At 38.3% G+C, this 22639-nt stretch overlaps 1 protein-coding gene across 2 annotated transcripts in view; it reads left to right on the plus strand.

Annotated features, from left to right (window-relative positions):
• The window catches only part of Trim37 (tripartite motif containing 37), a 121360-nt gene that overhangs the window by 60303 nt on the left and 38418 nt on the right, over nt 1-22639 (plus strand). For both annotated transcript variants that reach the window (XM_023703115.1, XM_023703114.1), the window contains exons 12-16: nt 1121-1257; nt 7570-7655; nt 10866-11060; nt 13811-14119; nt 22197-22325. In XM_023703115.1, the coding sequence (XP_023558883.1) occupies nt 1121-1257; nt 7570-7655; nt 10866-11060; nt 13811-14119; nt 22197-22325 (856 nt within the window). The remainder of the gene's footprint in view (nt 1-1120; nt 1258-7569; nt 7656-10865; nt 11061-13810; nt 14120-22196; nt 22326-22639) is intronic.

Genomic DNA, 22639 nt, shown 5'->3' on the forward strand with positions numbered 1-22639 from the left:
ATATGAAACATGATATTGACAATATTGTCCACTGAGTTTCATTATTGATGGTCTTCTACAAATGTTAGTGTTTATAAGTCATAGTTGAGTCAAAAGATTTTCTAAGTTCTAAAATTTATTACAGAAAACTATGCAATCTATAAAGCAAATTCTAATGTACATTCTTAAACTAATGCAATTATAGATTTTAAAAAGTGTTACAAGGGCCAGCCAAATAGCTTAGTGGATTGAAGCACCTGCTTAGGCAGACACAGGGACCAGGGGTTTGATCCCCAGGCCTGCTGTGCCAGCCCCACCCCTGGGGCACACTGAGACTGGGATTGAGATGGGGTGTGGTGGCATGCTCTTGTAATCCCAGAATTTGGAAGGCTGTAAACAGGAGGATCACTGTGAGTCTGATCTACACAGTGAGACCCTGTATACCCTGTCCTAAATACAAAAAAAAAAAAGTATTACATTTTTATTCCCCAAGGTACTTTATCATTGCATATGCAGATACAATGATTTGAGACTTGGGAGATTAGTTTTCTCCTAGCTAATCAATAACCAGAATTATAATTTAAGAAGTATTTGTAGTACATGCCTATATTCCTAGCATTCTACAAGGCTGTGGGAGGAGGGTCGCAAATTTGAGTCTAGCCTGGGCAATTTAGCAGTTTACCAGTTTAGCAAGACCCAGTCTCAAAGTGAAAACAGGCTGCAGCTTCTGCAGATGTCTTGGGTCAAGTCTCCAGGAATGCTCCCTTCTCCCAAAAGAAACGTTTGTGATTTTTAGTTAATACAAGTGTATATAGAGAAGATTGTCTTGTACTTGTTTTTGAGATGAGAAATTTGAATTTTTAATTACATTGAGCAGTGTAAAGGTTAGGTGGATCTTGAGTAATTGTTTGAGGTAATACTATTTGAGGAACCTTACTGGAAGCTGATATAGAGTATGTGAAGCATTTCTAGTTGATCTGAGGGCCCAGCTGAAATTGACCATAACGTGTTTATAATGACATCAGTCAGTGCAGTTGTGTGAGTTTTCTCTAGGTGGTATTCATCAGTGTTTGCTTGCATCTTGGCTTAGCTTGGATGACCCAACTGAGTGGAAACAAATCTTGTTTTTGCCTTAATCTAGCATGAACTTTCAGATGGAGACCTGGATCTGGATCTTGTTGGTGAAGACGAAGTTAATCATCTTGATGGCAGCAGTTCTTCTGCTAGTTCCACAGCAACAAGTAACACAGAAGAAAATGACATTGATGAAGAAACTATGTAAGTATCCCACATTAACTTCCACTACAGAATTAGAAGCATTAACCAAGGCTCATAAGTGAAAATAGCAGTTTTTTTACATCTTATATCTTTTAACCCTTTTTTTTTTGGGGGGGGGCTACAAGGGGTCAAACTTATGACCTTAGGCTTGCCAGGCAGGTGATTATACCACGGAGCTATCTCCCCAGCCCCTCCCCCCCCCCCCTTTTTTTTTTTTGCGGAACCGGGCATTGAACTCAGGTCCTTGCGCTTGCCAGGCCAAGTGCTTATTCCACTGAGCTATCTCCCCAGCCCCTCCCCCTTTTTTTTTAAGTGTAATGATGGACTTTATTTTTTTAAAAAAATCTTTGAGGGCTACAAATTACAAAGGAAAGCAGAGCACGATGTAGAAATCTAGTAAATACATTTTTGCCGGTGCATGAAAACTTAATCCAAGTTACTCAGTGAACAACTTCATTCCGTTCACAATGTAACCAGTTCTAATGCTCTCCAGGTCATTGGACCTTATTTTCAATTACATTACATGTTCCTCTGTCAAGGTGAGCTGTAAATGCCACTGTCTTGGCTGAGCAGAATGGCACCTTCGAAAGGGGCCCCTTCCACTCTGTCTCTGGTGGTACTGTTCTGGGTTGGATTTTGGCCAGAGACCCCCTTCACAGTGGTCACTGTCACCACAATCCCATGACCACACACGCAGGGGCAGCAGAAAGAACAGAGGAACATGAAAAGGCAGACATTAAAATCAGCCAGATCAACTTTCGAGAGGTGTTAGGCTCATGACAATTAAACATATCAGGTAGAGAACATTCCATCTGGAGGTGGGAGTCCCGGCTGAGTGCACAGGCCGGCCCCTTCTTTTAACCTTTTAAAAACATTGTCAGTGTTATCCTTTATATGGTCCAAGATTTATTCTGGGATGTCTTTACATTTTGTTATTAAACCTCTTTAATCTGTTTTGAGATGTCTGGCTGGCTAGTTTGTGCGTGCGCATTCTCTCTCTCTCTCTCTCTCTCTCTCTCTCTCTCTCTTTCTCTCTCTCTCTCTCTCTCTCTCTCTCTCTCTATATATATATATATATATATATATATATATATTTCTTTATGATTACTACTTTTAAAAAATACAGAACAGTTCCTTTGTAGGAAGTCTCCCTTAATTTGGAATAGTCTATTTCTTCATGATTAAATCGAGGTTATTTGTTTTTAGCAGGAGCAGTGTAGAAATGATGGTACCTCCTTTTCAGTATATCATGGATACACATTTTAGTCTGTCCCATTATCGATTTTTTGGGGGAGTTGATAGTGATACTAGGGATTGAATCCAAGACCTCATGCATGCTAGACAAGTGCTGTACCACTAAGCTACTTCCTTTTGCTTTCCTTCCCCTATATATATAAAAAATTTATCCTTAAACAAGTCTTTGTAAATCAGCCTGAAAATTGAAATTTTTTTGCCTCAACTTCCCAAATAGCTAGGATTATAGGCTCTGTTAATTGCCAGATGATGATTTTCTAATTCCATTATTCCTTCTACATTAATTAATTGGAATTCTATCTTAAAGCACTTTTGTTTCAGCCCCATTGGCCAGTTTATATCATTACTATTTTTTCATTTTTCCCAATCAGTGGTATTCTTTTATCCATTAGTTTTAATTCCTTACTATTAGTGGTATTATCCCAGATTTGACTGGTGGTAACATGTTATAGCTAACTCAGATTCTTTTGAAATGTCCCTATCAGTTTTTAGGCATTTTCTCAATTTCTGTTGCTGTAAGCTAACCCACACTTACTTATCTTGTATTTTCTCTGACCCAGCCTTGCATCAGCTGTTTATACAAGAGTAAGGTGGAAGTGGGTTCTTTTTGTTGTTTTGTCTGTGTGTGTGTGTGGGGGGGGGTGTGCTAGGACTGAATCTAGGGCATCACATTTTCACTTAGTATTCCTTCTTTAGCATTTATAGAAAGTAGTCTGAAATGGGTCGATTACCTACAATGTGAAGCCTAAGTATAGTTCCTAAGTCAAAAGTTAGTATTACAGATTTTTAGATAAATAAAATAGAACTGCTTGATTTGAATGCACATGGAACATTTATAGTTTATTCTTTTGATAGTAATTCTTTGATACTCCACTCTCCCATTATGGTGATTGAACCCAGGTACACAGACTTCATTTTGCTTTGCTTTCATTTTGGGTTTTTCTTTTTTTGTTGTTGTTTGGTTTTGAGGGGTTGAATGTTAATTCTCAGGGATTAAAGAGAAGACTGAGGTGGCAAAAAAGGTATGACTATTTGTTACGGTTTGGGCGGAATATCATAGTTTATTTCTAGTTATCCCCCAAAGCCTTAGGGAGTCACTGGGGCAGGCTTCTAGAGTTTGTGATTAATTCATGATTCAGTGCTGGGATTATGGGTGTGAGTCCTATACCTCTCCTGGGGCAGAAAGCCTGAATACAATATAAGGAAGGGAGAGAGGCTTGCTAGCCATTCCAGCCACTGCTCCTCCTTTTTAGGCTCTTTGCTTTTTAAGCCTCCATGAGCTGCTGCCCTCTGCCATGTGCCACTCTGCTTTAGAGCCAGGTGAGTATGGACTGAAACCTCCACTAACCATGAGCTAAATAAACATTTCCTTCTTTGATTTTGGGTGTCGGATATTTTGTTCCAGCAATGAAAGAAAAGTAACTGAGACATTATTAAAAACAGGAATTCTTATGGTGATGGAAATAGGTTTTATTATTGCTGTTTTGTTTGTTAAGAGGATCTTGCTATGTAGTTCAGGCTGCCCTTGAGCTCACTATGTAGCCCATGCTGGCCTCAAACTTGAAATGATCACCCTGCCTCAGCCTCCTGAGTACTGTGATTTCAGGTGTCCACCACTACACCTGGCTGTAATGGAAAGGCCTCGTATCTTGACTATATCAATGTCAGTATCCTGATTGTGATGTTTTACTATAGCTTTACAATTTAGGGAAAATTGGGTGAAGTGTATTGGGATCTGCATTATTTTTTAAACCATTTCTAAATTCATAATTATTCATAGTAAAAAGAAAAAAGTATCAGAATGAACATATATAGTAATATCTGCAGAAAGACCATGGAGGTACAAAGTACAGGAAGACAAGTAAAAAGGAAAAGATGAATATTTTCTAGTTTAAAAATCATTATCCAGGGCTAGGGAGATGGCTCAGTGGAATAAGCTATTTCCCAGCAAGTGCAAGGGCCTGAGTTCAATCCCCAGTTCCATCAAAAAAACAAAAAATAAATAAAAATCATTATCCAAATAAATTGTGGGCCCATTTTCTCATCTATAAAAGGAATGAATTAATCCGTGCTGTCATTATGAATTATAATTGCTGGACTGTCATTGTAGGTGAAGTTAAGACTAACAGAGAAATGTTTAAAAAGTCAATTTGATGAAAGCTTTGGTATGAGAAGGAAGTTTTATTTACATAAAATTCAATTCTCCCAGGACAATTTTGAAATAAAGTCTAGAGACATAGCAGTCAAACTGAGATATAACTACAATCTGGACATGGTGGTGTGTGCCTGTAGTTCCAGCACTGAATTGGAGGCCATCTTAGTCAACAAGAACAATGTCTCAAAAACCAAAAAAACATGCCAGGTGTGGTAACACATGCCTGTAATCCCAGCTCTCAGGAGGCTGAGGCAGGAGGATCATTTCGAATTTGAGGCCAGTCTAGGCTACAAAATGCGTTCAAGGTCAACCTGAACTGCACCACAAAAGTCTATCTCAAAAAGACAATAAACAGCCAAACAAAAAAACTCAAGCCCCCAAGAACAAACAAAAACCCAAAATGAAACCAAGGCAAAATGAAAAGTTACGTACACAGCTCACAACAAAAGTCCTGGGTTTAATCACCATAATGGGAGAGTGGAGTGTCAAAGAATTACTATCAAAAGAATAAACTATAAATGTTCCATGTTCATTCAAATCAAGCAGTTCTATTTTATTTATCTAAAAATCTGTAATACTAACTTTTGATTTATTCATTTCATTTCTGTAATTTTTTCCTCTAAAGAATGCTGTGTAAATGGGCTCAGACAGTAGAGAACCTTAAAACAGTGATGGCAAAAACGTTAAAGACTGAGTGCCCAACCTACAACCCACAATCCACTTATTTATTAAAGAGGGCAAACACTACAGTTAAACCCAAATACTGAGGTTTTAGTTTAGAAAAACAGTTATTGTCTGATACTTCAGTGCTAGGGCCACTTGGTTCGCATCATGACAGAGGACTCTGCATGCCTGCTGCAACATGAATGTCGTAGGTTTGTCGCTACTGCCTTAAAGGATTGGCTTTTCCTCCCTCAGCATAGTTTTCAGGAGATCCATTCAGGTTATGGCATGTGTAACTAGCTCATTCTTTTTATTGTTGAGTGGTGTTCTGTGTCAGTAGTGATATACCTATGGGACACATGTCTCAGCAGACTATATAACTGAAAGCTCTGAAAAGCTCACCATCACTGGTCTATTTGTGGATGTGCCTAGTTTGCTTATCTGTTCACTCATTAAACGATATCTAGGATGCATCTAGGTTTGGACATCATTTTTTGCATTTGCATATTTAGTTCTGAAAGAAAACCTTAAGAATTTTCTAGAATGGCTGTAATATTTTACATTCTTACCAGCAGAGTATGAGTGATTGTTTCTCTGATTCCTCACCTGCATATAGTGTTGTCATTTTAAAATTTTGTTTATTTTTGCAGTATCAGGGATTGAACTCAGGATCTTGCCCTTGCCAGGCATAGTGTTGTCATTATTTTTTATTTCAATTATTTTGTTAGGTGTGAAGGCATCCTTCATTTGGCTAAATTTGTATCTCCCCCATAACTAATAATACTGAACATCATTTTATCTGTTTAAAATCTGTCTTTATCGTAAAATGTTTTGTATTTTTGCATATTTTTCAATTGTTGCAGTTCACTTTGTAGCCCAGGCTGGTCTCAGACATGCAACGACTGTTCTACCTCAGCCTTCCAAGTGCTGGTATTACAGGTGTGGGCCACCACACTCAGCCTCTCCAATTGCATTCTTTTTGGCTTTTTACCTTAGAGTTCATTTTTTTCTTTCCTTTTTTCAGTAGTTCAAGAATTGAATCCAGAGCCTTCCAGCTGAGCTACATATATAGATCCTTTTTTAAGTGTACGAACAAGAGTGCTTTTGGTTGAGATACCACAAATGCACATTCCTCTAATGAAATTTTAATACCTTTTTTTTTTTTTTTTTTGGCAAATGTTTTCCATTAGCTTTGTCCCTTTAGTACCATTTCCAGAATCTTGAAATGATTTTTGCTTTGTTTTATTTTGGCTTTTTGTACTGCTGGGGTTAGAACCAGGGACATTGTACATGAAAGAAAGCACTCTACTAAGCTGTATTTCCAGCCCTCTTTTTCTCACCCTGGGATAACCACTCTCGAAATGTGACTTTACTGTCCTTTGTATTGTTTTGGTTTTTGTTTTGTTTGAAACAGGATCTTTCCATAATTCAGGCTGATCTTGAACTCACTTTGTAGCCTAGGTTAGCCTCAGACTCATGGTACTCTTGCCTCAGTCTTCAAAGTGCTGGGGTTAGGAGTGTATGCTACTATTCCCAGCCTTCAACCCTCTTTTTAGTTTAAGAACAGGTCTTGCTCATTTGCCCAGCCTGGAGTCTCACATGCTTTAGCCTCCCAGAGTGCTAGAACTGCAGTCCTACAGCACAACACCCAGCTTATAAATGATTTTTAGAAATGTTTTTCATAAGTTTCAATTGAGGACAGTTCTGCAGATCTCCCTACACTGTGAAGCTGGAAGCTGATCTTCAAATTTCTTTAAATATATAAGCGTAGCTTGATTTGTACTCTTCAGAGTAATACTTAAAGTACTTAACAGTAGCAGTATTTGTTTGTTTTAGTGTAGGATGCTTTGTAAGTCCTAATGGGAAGCAGCAGCATTTACTTTTGAAATTTATTTTAATTACATGTAAGAATTTGTACTTTTTTGTTGAATACATTATTTTAAGAGTACTTTTACTGCTATTAGCAGTACTTTAAACCTGTAATATCTTCTATTTAAATATCTTCTATTTACAGTGGTCCTCAAATTTTCTGATTTTCAATGTTGTTAACATACCTTTGTTTTTAAGAAGTTGTTTAAATGCTAACAGTACTCATATGTATAATGCTGACAAAAATTTTGAGTTGTAACTATTCTATTTTCACAGAAGAAAGCTGTGTACTATTATGAAATTTGCTTATGAAGAACAAATAAAAATGTTAATTACATTTAATGTAATGATAATGATTTTTTTATTCTTAGGTCTGGAGAAAATGATGTAGAATATAACAACATGGAATTGGAAGAGGGAGAACTCATGGAAGATGCAGCTGCTTCAGGACTTCCAGGTATAGCAGCCAAGCCCTGCATGCCATTTTGTCTTGTCTCTTTGCTCTTTTTTTGGACCATAACATATTTTAGCAGGTGGTATCCACTGCTCTGTGTAGTTTGTGGTGTTTAAAGTGCTATATATTATAGTGTGGATTTTAGAATATACATATATAAGTCTATTTTCTCACCACTCACAAATCACAGGAAGACATCTTTGTTGAAGGGAGGGGAAAAAATGGTTTTATTTAAAGCTGTATCTTGAGATAAAGGGGACTTATATTGCCAGAAATCACCTTTATAATAAGGTACAGGAGGGGATTGGAGTGAGGCTATACACCACTTTAGGCTTGCTTTATCCCACCAGCCATCTTCTGCTCCCTTCTTTCCTGTGGAATAGAAATAGGACTTTGATGTATGGTAGGGATTCTGGGGTGTCAGTAAATATGTTTCTTCACCTTGATGTAAATTGCTTTGTGAATACTGATTAGGCTATACACTTATGTAGAAGACATACATGTGTACATATACACAGAATGGTGGCAACATTAACTGTAAGAGGGAAACTGAAATAGCTGCTAAGCCCCTTGATGTCTATCCTGGTATATGATAATAGAAAAGAATGATCATGTGGACAGGGAGTAGCCAAAGTGTATAAACCTCCAAAGAAAGGAGTTTTTGTTGCATGGTAAGAATGGTGGCCTGGAAGAGCAGTGAGAACCAGGAGACTGCTAACTGCTGTTTGTACTTTAGGTGTGCATAACATAGGAGACTGAGCAATTTATATTCTAAAAGGAAAACTAGGTATCAGGCTGTAGGTATAATGACAAGGAATTTTTTTTTTAATCTTTTATTTATTTATTTATTTGGTACAGGGACTCACTAAGCAGCTGAAACTTGTAGTGATTCTCCTGTCTCAGCCTCCCCAGCACTGGGATTATAGGTGTGTGCCCCCACGCCCAGTTTCACTGGTCTGCTTGGTGTGCCCAGGCTTCTGGGGCTGGCACAGCATATGGTACCAAGGATTGAACCTGGGTCCTGGTGCTTGCCAGGCAAGTGCTTAGACTGTCAAGCCCCACAAGGTCTTCAGCCCCACAAGATTTACTATATGTTATGAACACCTGTAGTTTACCATATTTTATAATTACCTGAGTAGCTTTTTGGAAATAGAGCCTCAGTCCTACCTGCAGTATTCTCTCAGTGTATCTGCAGTAGAACAAGGAATAGTTTAATCTTCTCCAGCTACTGATATATAGCTTAATTTGGGAACTTGTAGTAAGAGGTGAAGTTTCAGTGTAAGGGGGGATAGTTTCCTGTAATTTAATGGTCGTTTTAGTGGACACAGACTGGGTAGAAAAATTGGCAGTGACATAAATTAGCAACAGCATCCTTAGGATGTCATCATTTCTTATTCTAGGAAATAAGAAGTAGAAGATAGTTGAGGACAGGAGAATTTGAAAATAAATGCAAGACATGCAAGGGCTGGTAGAATAGCCCAGCAGATTAAATGCCTATTTAAGCAAGCACAGGGACGGGTTCAATCCCCGGCACCACATGCTTCGCTGGCCCTGTCCCCAGGCACACTGAATTGGGCACTGAGACCAGGCATGGTGGTGCATGCCTACAATCCCAGCGCTGGAGAGACTAAAACCAGGAGACTCACTACAAGTCCAAGCTGCGTTGAGACCCTGTATTAAATACATAAATAAAAGAGCCGGCCAGATAGCTTCGCAGATTTAAACGCCTGCTTAGGCAGACATGGGGACTGGGGTTCAATCCCCGGAGTGCCATGCCAGCCCAAGCCCTGGGGCACGCTGAGAATTTGAATGAGACTGGATGTGGTGGCGCGCGTCTATAATTCCAGCGCTTAGGAGGCTGAAAGCAGGAAAATCACCATGATCTTTGTAGTGAGACCCACTATACCCTGTACTAAATACATGTAAAAAAAGAAAATACATAAAGAAAAACATGCGAATTACTATTTGGCCTAAAGCTTCTAAATAAATAGAACTTTTCCCCAACAGTATTTTGGGCTGAACCTCTCATAAATGCTCCTGAAAAGAAAAGAAAACAAAAAAGAGAAAAACATGCAAATTACCACTTGACCCAAAGCTTCTAAATAAATAGAACTGTTCCCCAACATTATTTAGGGTTGAACCTCTCATAAATACTCCTGTGTTCTGGGCTAGATTTATCTTATACACACACACACACACACACACACACACACACACACTCATACATGCATGGTTTTATATTTTGTTTCTTAAATGATAACAGGGATCAAACCTATGGTTTTTGTACTGAATTCATTTATCTCTATAGTCTCTACCTCTTTGTTGACACAAGTTGCTTAACTGGGCTCAAACTTGGAATCCTCCTGCCTTAGTCTTCCAGAGTGCTGGGATTACAGAAGTGTGCCACCATGCCTGACTAGACTTAATTATCTTTGTATTACCTACTTCTACTTTAAATTTTCTTGCATATATAGTGGGGTGTGTGTGTGTTCCTAAAACTTAAACACAGCCTCATCCATGGTAAGTAAGCAATCTAACACTGATGTATGTAGCATTTTTTAAAAAGATTGTCTCTTTTGAATATATTTAGCTTTATTGAAGATTAATTTTAAGCAACATTTTGTACCTCATTGCTAGACATAATAGTCACCAAAGAAAAGTCAGCTGCTTTCCTTGCCTTTAGGTGCCAGGAAATATAGATGTCTATAATGTGCACTAGTCATTAACGAGTATAGTCAAAAAACTTCAAGTTGTACTCTAATATTAATCAATTCAGAAAAAAAGTCTACTAAACTGTCATGACCAAACATTTTAGCATCCAGAGAATTGGAGGTGATTCTTAGTTTTGCGTCTTGTTCTTTGGAATCTGTTACACCACTGGAATTTATCTTCATTCATTTAAGACTTGCAGGTTGTAAGACACCATCTTGTTTTTGTTGCCATTACTCCTCATCTCCTCAGTTGTGCACATTGCACACACTTGTTGTCTTTTTATTTTTAGGGTCCAGATGAGGTCATTGCTTTTGAATTCAGGGTATTAATAAGACTACTACTTAATCACTATGATATGGTGTATTTCTTTGTGCTTCTTATTATGAACTCCTGAGAGATAGATTGTGTACACAGTGTTCAAAAACATTAACCACATCTTTTATTTTCTTTATTCTTAAATTTGTGTAAATATACATTTTCTATATCTTTATTTCTTTGCAGGTAGTAGCCACGGGTATGTGGGTGCCAGCAGCCGAATGTCAAGAAGAGCACATTTATGCTCTGCTGCTACAAGCAGTTTATTAGACATTGATCCTTTAATCTTAATACATTTGTTGGACCTTAAGGACAGGAGCAGTATGGAAAATTTGTGGGGCTTACAGCCTCGCCCACCTGCCTCACTTTTGCAGCCCACAGGTAAAATAATTTTTCTCTGGTTGTATAAAAGAACCATTGAATTCTCATCTACGTATTTCCTCTAAGCGGAAACAGTGTATTTCTTAGCAATTAAATTTTTCATTTATACCACAAGAACAACATACCAACTCAATTACTTTTACTAGTGCCCAAAAGTGTTATATGCAGAAACAAATTAAAAATGCCTTTTAGGAGATTTTTAATGAGTTCTGCCATTTATATTATCTAATTGACAGTTTAATCCAGTGATGGTGAACCCCAAGGCATGTATCATTCATAGCATTGAAATCACTAGAAGGTTTGCCATCACTGATTTAATCCATATATAAGTACAGGTTTCTTTTTTGTGAATGGGCTTAGAGATTTTCAAGCCTAACTTCCAAGAGTAACTTTGTCTAAATTCAACGTACAAAAACATCAGTTAATTCATATGGTGGTGTTCATTTAAAAATGTATGTCAATTGGCAGCAGTGCTTAATCTGCAAAAGTTGTATGTTAAAGATAAATTGTAGCTGGGTATGATGGTGCATGCCTGTAATCTCAGTACTTGGGAGACTAAGGCAGGAGGATCGCTGTTAGTTGGAGGCCAGTTCTGAGCTACAGCAGTGAGTTCAAGGCAGTACATAGCAAACCCTGTCTCAAAAAACCAGAAATAGATAAGGTGGAGCTATGTATTAATGCATCCTTTATGAGACCCTCAGAAAGTTAGTTTGGACAGCTGAAAACTTAACATTAAAAGTTGTTTTAAAAACTTTATTGATGTTTTCTAAAATATATTCATTATATTAACAAAATATGATGAACTATAACTTCTTAAATAATAGCATATTTAAATAAAGGTTGTACAGTAATTTTGTTGTACCTTTTTGCCTACAAAATTTTAAGGCAGAACCTCTGTAGCAAACAGAGAAGTAGAGCTGCTGTAGTAAAGTGGAAAGTAGTCTTTTTCTTCTTCAAGTACCGTATACTCCCAGAATGAAAGTGTGTGCCTGCCTGTCTTTGTTTTTCTTATTTTCTGAGGCAGTATTTCATTATGGACTTCAGTTCAGACTGGTGTTGAACTCACTATGTAGTCTAAGCCAGTCTCAAATTTACGCAAGTCTTCTTGCCTCAGCCTCTGGAGTGCTCGGATTCCAGGCATATACAACCATATCTGGTTCACTAAAACTTTTTGAGCATTGACACATTTAAATTGTTTGGGATTTTAAAGTATTTCAGGAGTTTTTAGATTAGGGATGCTAATCCAAAAAAACACTTGTTCCCAATCATTCCAGTCATTTTGGATAAGGATACCTTATGATGCCAAAAGATTGGGGTACATTTGCAGTGGAGATAGACGATAAAGCCCTGATCGATAAGGCAGAATTGGCCCTGTGTGCCATGTCAATTCTTCCTAAGTGCTGTAAAATTCCATGTGATGATTCAAAATAGAAAGTAACATCTTGTTTGGGTTTGTTGTTGTCATTGTTGCTTTGTGGCTGGCTCAGCCCACTCTAGGGGTGGGGCTGGTGCAGCATGTAGTACCAGGGATTGAACCGAGGTCCCTGCATGCTTGCTTAATCTTGCCTAAGCAGGTGCTTTAGACTGTTGAGCTAAAGATTGTTGAGCCAAAACTGGCCCCTGGTTTGGGTTTTAGAAAATGGTTCTGGCAGCAGCCAGGTAGAGTTATGTATACCTTTAGCTCCAGTTATTCAGGCTGAGGCAGCAGGGTTGGAAGTTCAAGGCCAGCCTGGGCAATTTAGTGATACTCTGTTGCAGAATAAAAATTAAAAAGGGGGGGCTGGGGAGATGGCTCAGTAGACTAAGTGCTTCCCTGGCAAGCGCAAGGGTCTGAATTCAATTCCCGGTTCCACCAAAAAAAATAAAAATAAAAATAAAAAGGGCTTGAAATATAGATCAGTGATAAAGCATTTGCCTATCATGCACAGGTCCTGGATTTAATCCCTGGTACCACAAAAGAGGAAAAAAAGATACCCACTCTGACACCTTATGGACAGTGGATTATATGAAAATAATGCTGCAGGGTTCTTTCACAGAATAGACTCTTCTGAGCCTTGCAACAATGCTTTTATTGTATACTAGCAATAAGGTCAAATCATTTAACTTTTTATTATTTTCATTTTTATTTTATGTATTTGGTACAGGGTCTCACTATGCAGCTTGAACTTGTAGTGATTCTCCTGTTTCAGACTCCCCATTCTGGGATTACAGGTGTGCACCACCATGCCTGGCCTTGGTGGCTGGCTCAGTGCACCCAGGGCAGGGCTGGCATGGCATGTAGGGATTAAACATTGGTTTTATACTTGCCTAGGCAGGTGCTTAGGCCACTGAGCTATCTGTGCAGCCCTATTATTATTTTTTTGAGACAGGGTCTTATTAGGTAGTTCATGCTGGTCTTGAGCTCATTTTGTAGCCCAGGATGGTCTTAAACTTGCAGTGACCCTCCTGACTCAGCCTCCTGAGTGCTGGCATTACAGGCATGTACCACCACACCTGGCTTTAAGCTGCTGAAATTAAGTATATTATTTACAGTTGAGTGATTACCATGTGACTCAAACTCTCTAACTTTGAAGGTATAAATAAAGTTAGAACACTGGAGTTTGTCTTGATTTTCATTAATGGAATGGAATGCTTGGTTTTTAAAAAATACAACCAAAACAGCTTGCTGTACACATTTGTATATGCTCATGGTACAAGATGATGTCATGAGTGTTAAAGTGTGTATTAACAAGACTTACTTCTCTTTGAAGCATCATATTGCCGAAAAGATAAAGACCAAAGGAAGCAGCAGGCGATGTGGCGAGTGCCTTCTGATTTAAAGATGCTGAAAAGACTCAAAACTCAAATGGCTGAAGTTCGGTGTATGACAACTGATGTAAAGAATACACTTTCAGAAATAAAAAGCAGTAGCACTGCTTCTGGAGACTTGCAGACAACTCTTTTTTCTGCTGACCAGACTGCTCTGGCTGCATGTGGAACTGAAAGCTCTGGTAGATTACAAGATTTGGGAATGGAGCTCCTGACAAAGTCATCAGTTGCCAGTTGTTACATAAGAAACTGTAAGTAAAAATGTTCCTATTGGTGCTATTTGTACGTATTATTTGTGTTCTGCTTTGTACTTAGTTGTACCCCCAAAGCCTCATGCAGTCATGGATCAGCGTCTGGAGTTCGTGATTGATTCTTGATCCAGTGTTGGGATTGCAGGTGTGAGTGCTACACCCTGGCCCTGGGGTGGGTAATCTGCATTACAGTATAAGGAGGGGAGAGAGGCTTGCTTGCTGCTTGAGCTGCTGCCCCTCTCTTTGCTCTTTGTTATGGTTTGTGTCTAGGTGTCCCCCAAAAACCTCATGTAGTCTTGGGGCAGTTTCTGGAGTTTGTGGTTGATTATGGTGGGTGTGGATGCTGCACTTGCCCTGGGGCAGGTAATTTGCATTTCAATGTAAGGAGTGAAGAGAAGGTAGCTGCTGCTACTCCTCCCTTGCGCTCTTGCTCTTTGCCACCACCATGAAAGATTGCCCTCTGCCATGTGCTGCTCTGCCTGGAGCCAGCTAAATATGGACTGAAACCTCCAGTAACTGTGAACTAAATAATTTTCCTTCCCTAATTTGAAGGTCAGGTATTTGTCCCAGCAACAAGAGAAGAGTAACTGAGACACTCTTGCTCTTTCCCACGACCATGAGCTAACCGCGGGTGGCTGCCCCGTGCTGCCGTGTGCCACTCTGCCTTAGACCAGCTGAATATAGACCAAAACCTCCACTAACTGAGAGCTAAATAAACCTTTCCTTCCTTTATTTTGGGTGTCAGGTATCTGTCCCAGCAACAAGAGAAGCAACTGAGACAATTTGAAAAGTTAAAAGATCGGTTATTTATTTATTTATTTTTTTGCAGAACCAGGGATTGAACTCAGGCCCTTGTGCTTGCCAAGGAAGCACTTATTCCACTGAGCCATCTCCCCAGCCCCAAGATTGGTTATTTTGAAGATGACATCCAAGTGACTGTCTTCCAATGAAATAAGACAGTGGATACATATGAGCTTTTCTCATATTCAAAATTGATTTTTTGTTTTCTTTTTTGTTGTTATTACTGTTTTTTGTTTTGTTTTTTTTTAACCGAGAATTGAATTCAGGGCCTTGAATTTGCCAGGCAGGTGCTTGTGCCCCTAAGCTAAATCCCTGGCAGCTTTATATACATATATATTTTTTTATTTTTATTTTTATTTTTATTTTTTTTGTGGCCCTGGTATTGGAAATTGAACCTAGTGCCTTTGTCCTGAGCTACATCCCCAGCCTTTTTTAAAACATTTTTCATTTTGCTCAGGCTGATCTCAAACTTTAGATGCTTCAGCATCCCAGAATTCTGTATTGCAGGTGTGCACCACCAAAAATGAAAAGCATCACGTAACACTGTCAAAAGAGTAAAAGGGAACCCACACCTTGGGAGAAAAGTACTTATAGTAAAGTTCCCTTATGCTGTGGTGTTATGTCCAGAAAAGCATTGCCAAATCCACTGTCATGTATTCCTATCTAGGAATATATTTAACTCGAGTCATTGGATTTAAGTATAAGAATTTCAGTTTTCTTCATATAGTTCTTTGTATGGTTTATTGAATTTACTAGTAGATATCACTTATTGGGCTTTTGGCTGTGTTGAAGTGGGTTACTGGATATGTCATAAACCCAAGATGCTAGTGGGATTGGGATCTATTTCATTTTTTTATTAATCTGTAAAGAGCTTTTTAAAAAAATTTTTTATATATTTGGTACAGTGTCTCTCTACACAGCTTGAACTCATAGTGATCCTCCTGTTTCAGCCTCCCCAGCACTGGAATTACAGGTGTGTACCACCACACCTGGTCTTGATGGCTGGCTAGGTGGACCTGGGGCGGGGCCATGGCATATGGTGCCAGGGATCAAACCCTGGTCCTTGTGCTTGACTAGGCAGGCACTAAGTCCACTGAGCTATCTCTGCAGCCCTGTAAAGAGTTTTATTATACTATTCTTAACCCATTTGAATTTCAGTTCTGTGCCTTTTTCACAAAATCAGAAACTTTTCTCCTTTTGTGTGCTATAAATTATTTTAAACATATTACCTTCTCTTTTTACTTTATTAAAATTTATCAAGCCTTTAGTTTGTTGAAACTCATTCATAAAGACAACTCTTATAGCTCCTTCAGGAAATAATTCTTTTTAATGTGTTTAGTACAGGGTGTATATGGTCTCACTACACAGATCAGATTCGGAGTGATCCTCCTATTTTCAGCCTCCCCAGCGATGGGAGTACAGGCACATGCCACAACACCGGGTCTCAATCACAGTCTCAGAGTGCCCCAGGGGCGGGACCAGCAGGGCATGCAGGGGATCAAACCTCAGTCCCTACATCTGCCTAAGTAGGAACTTTAATCTGCTGAGCTATCTAGCCAGCCCTTTAGGAAATACTTTTAATAATTTTCATTTTCTTTTCAGTCTTCTCATATTCCTGCTTCATATTAAGCTAATTTCTAAGTGGTTTTTCTAAGAAAATTATTCATTTTATTATGGCTTTAAGTTTGCCAATATAAGATCACTTACTCTATCAAAAAAATTTTTCATGTGGGCACAGTGATTCACAACTATAGTCTCAACTACTTGGGAGGCAGAAGCAGGAGAATTGTTTTAGCCATGAGTTCAAGGCCAGTCTGGCAATATACCACAACAAACAAAAACAATTTTTTTTTGGTGTTTATTTACATATTGCATATCTCAAAAATTTGAGTAATAAGACTGAGGCAGGGTTATCACAAGTTAGTGGTTAGCCCATATTAGAGAGTAAAAACCTGTCTTAAAAAGAAAACCAAAAAAAACTCCAAAAGACTTTCAACAGAGAGTTGGGGGCTGGGAAGATGGCTCAGTAGAATAAGCGCTTGCCCGAGGGTCAGAGTTCAAGCCCCAGTTCCACCAAAAAAAAAAAAAAAAAAAAAAAGAATCAGCAGGGAGTGAGAAAATGCCCATAGACCTGCTTTTCCCAGGTACTTAGGGGGCAGTCTTATTAGAGGAGTCCTTAGAGTCTGATATCTTACAAGCAGAACTTACAAGCAGATACTTCAATCACTTGCCAAGGAAGTGCCATACTTGCTCTTCATTATTTGCTTTGTGGAAAGGACTATCACATACTTGTATATTTGTGCAATTTTAATATATGTGCTGCCAAAGTGAGCAGAATATTTGTGCAATTTATAGCTTCTCCCTTACATTTCTTCATGAGCAATGCTTTCTAATATTTGTGGTGGACTAGTCTCATCAAGAGCATAGGTCTTGTGATTCTGGGAGAAGAAAAAAGAAAGTTGGGATTTTAGTTTCCCATGCGATACCTTATAAAATGTGAAACAAGTAAGAATAACTTTTGGGTACACTGGTTTAAACTTCTGAAGTCCACCAATATTGTGAAACTTGGGGACTTCAAAATTATCAGCACTGCTAGCAGTTGATTTCCTGTTTTGCTCTCATCCATAAGAGCCAGAATTTCTTCACATAAATAGCAACATGAGAAACAGTCTTTGAGCCTGTTTAACAAACATCAGTAGGATCGTTATCTCTATAGCAAATTGTGCTGTTTTTGATGAGATCTTCTCAAATCTGAGAGGACATCATAGTTCATTTATAACCCTTGAAAGGGTAGATACTCATTCACTGCATGGTGTAGCTTGCCATCCTTTGTGTCTTGCTTAATGAGATTTGGGCTATTTATGTGGCAGTTTCCATTTTAGCATTTTGTTCACCAGCATACTTCTACAATCATATTAAACAACTCTCATATTCAGCCCTTTGTACTTTAAGGAAGCAGCAGGCCCTTGCATTGAACTATATCCCCAGCCTTTAAATTTTTTTTTTTTTTTTAAGTCAGATGTGATGCTGTGCACCTGTAATCCCAGCATTTGGAAAGTCAAGGATTTGCTATGAGGTTGGGGCCAGCCTGAGCTGCATAGTGAGCTCCTGTCTCAAAAAAAAAAAAAAAAGAAAATTGGGAGGAGAGAGTGAACAAGAGAGGAGGAGGACGCTCCGGGCAAAGGCACTGTGGCCACTGTGGCCTCTGCTGTACTGACCTCAGTGTCCTGCCTGATCCCACTTGTTTGTGGCGCATAGATTGGTGTGTCCATTTAATACAAGAAAATGGAAGCTGAGCAGCCAGAGGAAACCTTCTCCAGCACTGAAACCATTGGTGAATTTGGTAAACATCCTGCAGAAGATACAGAAGAGGAGCAAGCGTTTAAAAGATCTAGAAACACCGATGAGATGGTTAAATCCCAATTTTTATGATGAGACTTATGATTATGGTGGTTTTACCATGATGTTTGGTGACCGCCATGGACAGCCTGTAGGAAATCCTATGCAGGGAAGGGTGGTTTTGACAGAATGCTTCCTGGTTGAGGTGGGCATCTCATACCTCCCTCTAGAAGAGATTATGATAATACGAGCCTTGTTGGGGACCACCACCCCCTCCTCCTGGTCGAGGTGGCTGGAGTGATAGCAGAGCTCGGAATTTTCCTCTTCCACCACCACCACCATCACCTAGAAGAGGAGATCTAATGGCATATGATAGAAGAGGAAGACCTGGAGACCGCTATAATGGCATGGTTGGTTTCAGTGCTGATGAAAGCTGGGACTCTGCAATAGATACATGGAGCCCATCAGAATTGCAGATAGCATATGAACCACAAGGTGGCTCTGGATATGATTATTCCTATCGGGGTCATAGCTCCTATGGTGATCTTGGTGGACCTATTATTACTACACAAGTAACTGTTCCCAAAGATTTGGATGGATCTATTATTGCAAAGGTGGTCAGTGGATTAAACAAATCTGTCATGAATCGGGAACTTCTCTTAAAATTGATGAGCCTTTAGAAGGATCTGAAGATCAGATTATTACCAGAAGATTGGATCGTTACCATTACAGGAACACAGGACCAGATACAGTATGCACAGGGTCTGCTGCAGAACAGTGTGAAGCAGTATTTTGGAAAGGTTTTCTGAGACTAGTGAAGAACTGAAGGAGTCATGCATCTTTTTTTAATCTGCTTCTGTTTAAAAAGCCAACATTCCTCTGCTTCATAGGTGTTCTATATTTGAAATGTAGTGAAATCTTTGCTGTTCACCAGATGTAATGTTTTAGTTCCTTACAAACAGGGTTGGGGGAAGGGCGTGCAAAAATAACATTGAAATTTTAAAACAGCAGCAGAGTGAATGAATTTTATTTTTTATTCATTGTTGGTGGTTTAAAAAAATCTCTCCCCATGTAATTATTGTGAGCACCTTGCTTTGTGTGGTCACTGTAAAAATTTGGGGGTGGAACAGGGAGGAAAGTAACAATGGTCCACATGTCCCTGGCATCTGTTCAGAGCAGTGTGCAGAATGTAATGCTCTTTTGTAAGAAATGTTTTATGATTTTTAAGATGAATTTAGTGAATCTATTTTGGTGGTCATTTTTTAAAAAATAAAGACAATCAGTTTTCAAGTGGTGACTGAATTTCCCAATGCACCCCTAAACTAAACATTAAGTTTGATTTTCAGCTCCTCTGTTGGAAATAAGTACAGTATATCTCTTAGATACAGGCAAAATATATTGACAAATTTAATTCTTGTGATTTCTTGGTTTCAGTCATTGCTTGGGAAGAAGTTCCATCATACATCCCATGCTTATACTAAGCTGGAGGATTTTTGTTTTTGCAAATGCTTGCCCCTACTTTTCAGCAGTTTTCTGTTATAAAGAACCAAGGTGGGCAACAATACTACAAATTGAAAAAAAATAATATAAGTATATTCCAGAAGCCTAATTGGCAGTGGGTTTTATTTAAATAACATTTGGTTATGGAAGTAATTTATGAATGCTGAGTAAATTTTGATTATTTTTATTACATTTCTCACCTATAGACTTATTAAACTGTCAACCTCCTAGTGTCTATTCGTTAAACTTTGTATAAATACATATACATGTTTTTCCATTGTATGCAAATTGGAAGAAAAAGATGTACCATTTCTCTGTTGTATGTTGGATTATGTAGGAAATGTTTGTGAACTATTTAAAAACAAGTTGAAAAAAGTTCCTGTGGATGTTTTATGTAGTATCCTGGCATTTGTATTGATAGTTTAAAGTTTCACTGCACAATAAAACTCCCATCCTGCTAGATTTGATGTGTACCCAGTTTGAAAAAAGGTTGGTTGACACCTGTAAAAATTGTTGAAATGTTCCTCTTATATAGAAATATAGCACTTAAAGAAAAGAAATACAGTAATCTTACATTTAAAAAAGAGAAAAGAAAATTGGGCCGGGGAGATAGCTTAGCGGCCTAAGCACCTGCCTGGCAAGCACAGGGTCCCAAGTTTGATCCCTGGTACTGCATGCCATGCCTGCTTCAGTACCCCAGGCCCACCATGCTGACCCCAGAACCAGATGTGGTGGTGAACACCTGTGATTCCAGCTCTGGGGAGGCTGAGCAGGAGGATCACTACAAGTCCAAGCTGTGTAGTGAGACCCTGTACCAAATACATAAAATGAAAAAAGAAGAGAGACAGAAAGAGAGACAAGGGAGGAGAGAAAAAAGAAAATTATTTTCAGACAAGGTTTCTCCTTCAAGTTGTATAGGTACTCTTTTTTTTTTTCCAATTCTTTATTTTTTTAATTGAGAAATAAATATGAATGAGACAGTTTCACGGCTGATTAATAGGACAGTTTTGATAATCAATGCACTGTACATTGTTATCTTCTTAGTGGTTATCCATAGTACAAGAAGGTACTCTTAAACTTGCAGTCCTCCTCCTGCCTAGGCCTCCTGAGTAACTGGTGACAAACTTGTGCCACCATGCTCAGCAGCAGCATCTACTGTCTTTGTTGGAATGCCATTTTCCGGCTGTATAATTTTAGACAAGTTAGCAAAATGCCTTTGGCCTTGGTGTTGGGTTTAGAGCCTATTTCAGAGGAATATCATGAAAGAGGGAAATGTATTGAGCAGCTACACTTTGGATGAAGAGACAATAAGCATGCAATTCTCCTTGCCCTGCGGGTTCATGGAATGCACCCCCTCCCGCCTTTCCCCATGGGACCTCTATGTGCCCTCTTTCTCAAAATGCACAGTTTTCGTTTCTCTTTCATTTATTTCATCTAGATGCCTAGTAAACACTAATGAACTTTGTCTCTGGATTTACATCTTGTGAACTTTTCACATAAGTGAATCATACAGTATGAATTTTTTTTTAATGTCAGGCTTCTTTCACTTAACACAATCTTTTTTTAAGGTTCATTTGTGTTGTTGCCTGTTATTCTTTTTTATAGCTGAATGATAATTCATTGTGGAACATATTTTTTATCCACTTATCAGTTGGTGGACATTTGTGTTATTTCTACCTTTTGGCTATTGCTTTTTTTTTTTTTTATTTTTTGCGGAACCGGGGATTGAACTCAGGTCCTTGCGCTTGCCAGGGAAGTGCTTATTCCACTGAGCCATCTCCCCAGCCCTACCTTTTGGCTATTGCTGATGATGCAGCTATGAACAAACATAGGGATGGATATATGTTTTTATTTATTTTAAGTATATACTCAGAAATACAATTATTGGTGGTGTATCCAAAACTCATAGTTGGACTTTCTCTAAATATGTCAGTTCGTTTTCACAGAAATTAGAATAACAGTGATGTATGTATTACTATCTGTTAATAAATCTCATGGGTTTTCTAGCTTGAGTATGCATATTGGCCTAGTAATGTCTGTAGCATTTCTGATTAATGTATTTTTTATTTGAAGTATTGTAATTTGTTTATAATGCAAAATTGACTTTCTTTTTAATCAAGTAACAACTTATAATTTCCCAGGGTTTTGGGATCATATTTTTCCCCAGATTTTGTTAATTACCTTAAGAGTGGTATGGTTTTTCTTATAAGGTCTTAGTTAATATTCTCAGTTAGATTCTGCTGCACCAGCAACAAAATAGTGATACTTCTATCATAGAACCATAAGTAAATTAGTTGGAACTATAGAATACTTGTTTATTTTTAGGTGATATAAACAGAAAAGCTTCTATACATGGTAAAAGTAACCCTTTGTTTAAGTAGTGAGTTTTGTGCTGTTTGATGATATTCCAAAATGTTTCTTTTTTTTTTTTTTTCAGCCACAAATAGGAAGAGTAATTCACCCAAGCCATCTCGGTCCAGTATAGCAGGTAGTCTATCACTTCGAAGAGCAGTGGACTCTGGGGAAAATATACGTTCAAAAGGAGACTGTCAGACTTTGTCTGAAGGTAAATTTGAGGTATTGAGAATATAGTTTTGGTGAGTAAATATCAGTTATTGGAAAGTGATTTTGAAGTGTATCTTCAGACTGAAAAAATGCTGAAGTTCTACTTGTAGTCTAACAATGGAACAGATCCTGGACTCCTTCATTTTATATATCTGGCTGATACCTATATTTGATAAGATTGGTACTTACATTTTTAAATGTATTTAAATTTTAAAGTTTTCACTTAGTTTAAAAATATATATGTATGTTGATATTTTCTAATGTGACCAAGAGAAAACTTTCATGTTTATTTGCTTCTTCTTTCTTTGAATATTC

The sequence above is a fragment of the Octodon degus genome, unplaced genomic scaffold (assembly GCF_000260255.1).
Source record: "Octodon degus isolate 3935 unplaced genomic scaffold, OctDeg1.0 scaffold00164, whole genome shotgun sequence".
Classification (NCBI taxonomy): Eukaryota; Metazoa; Chordata; class Mammalia; order Rodentia; family Octodontidae; genus Octodon; species Octodon degus.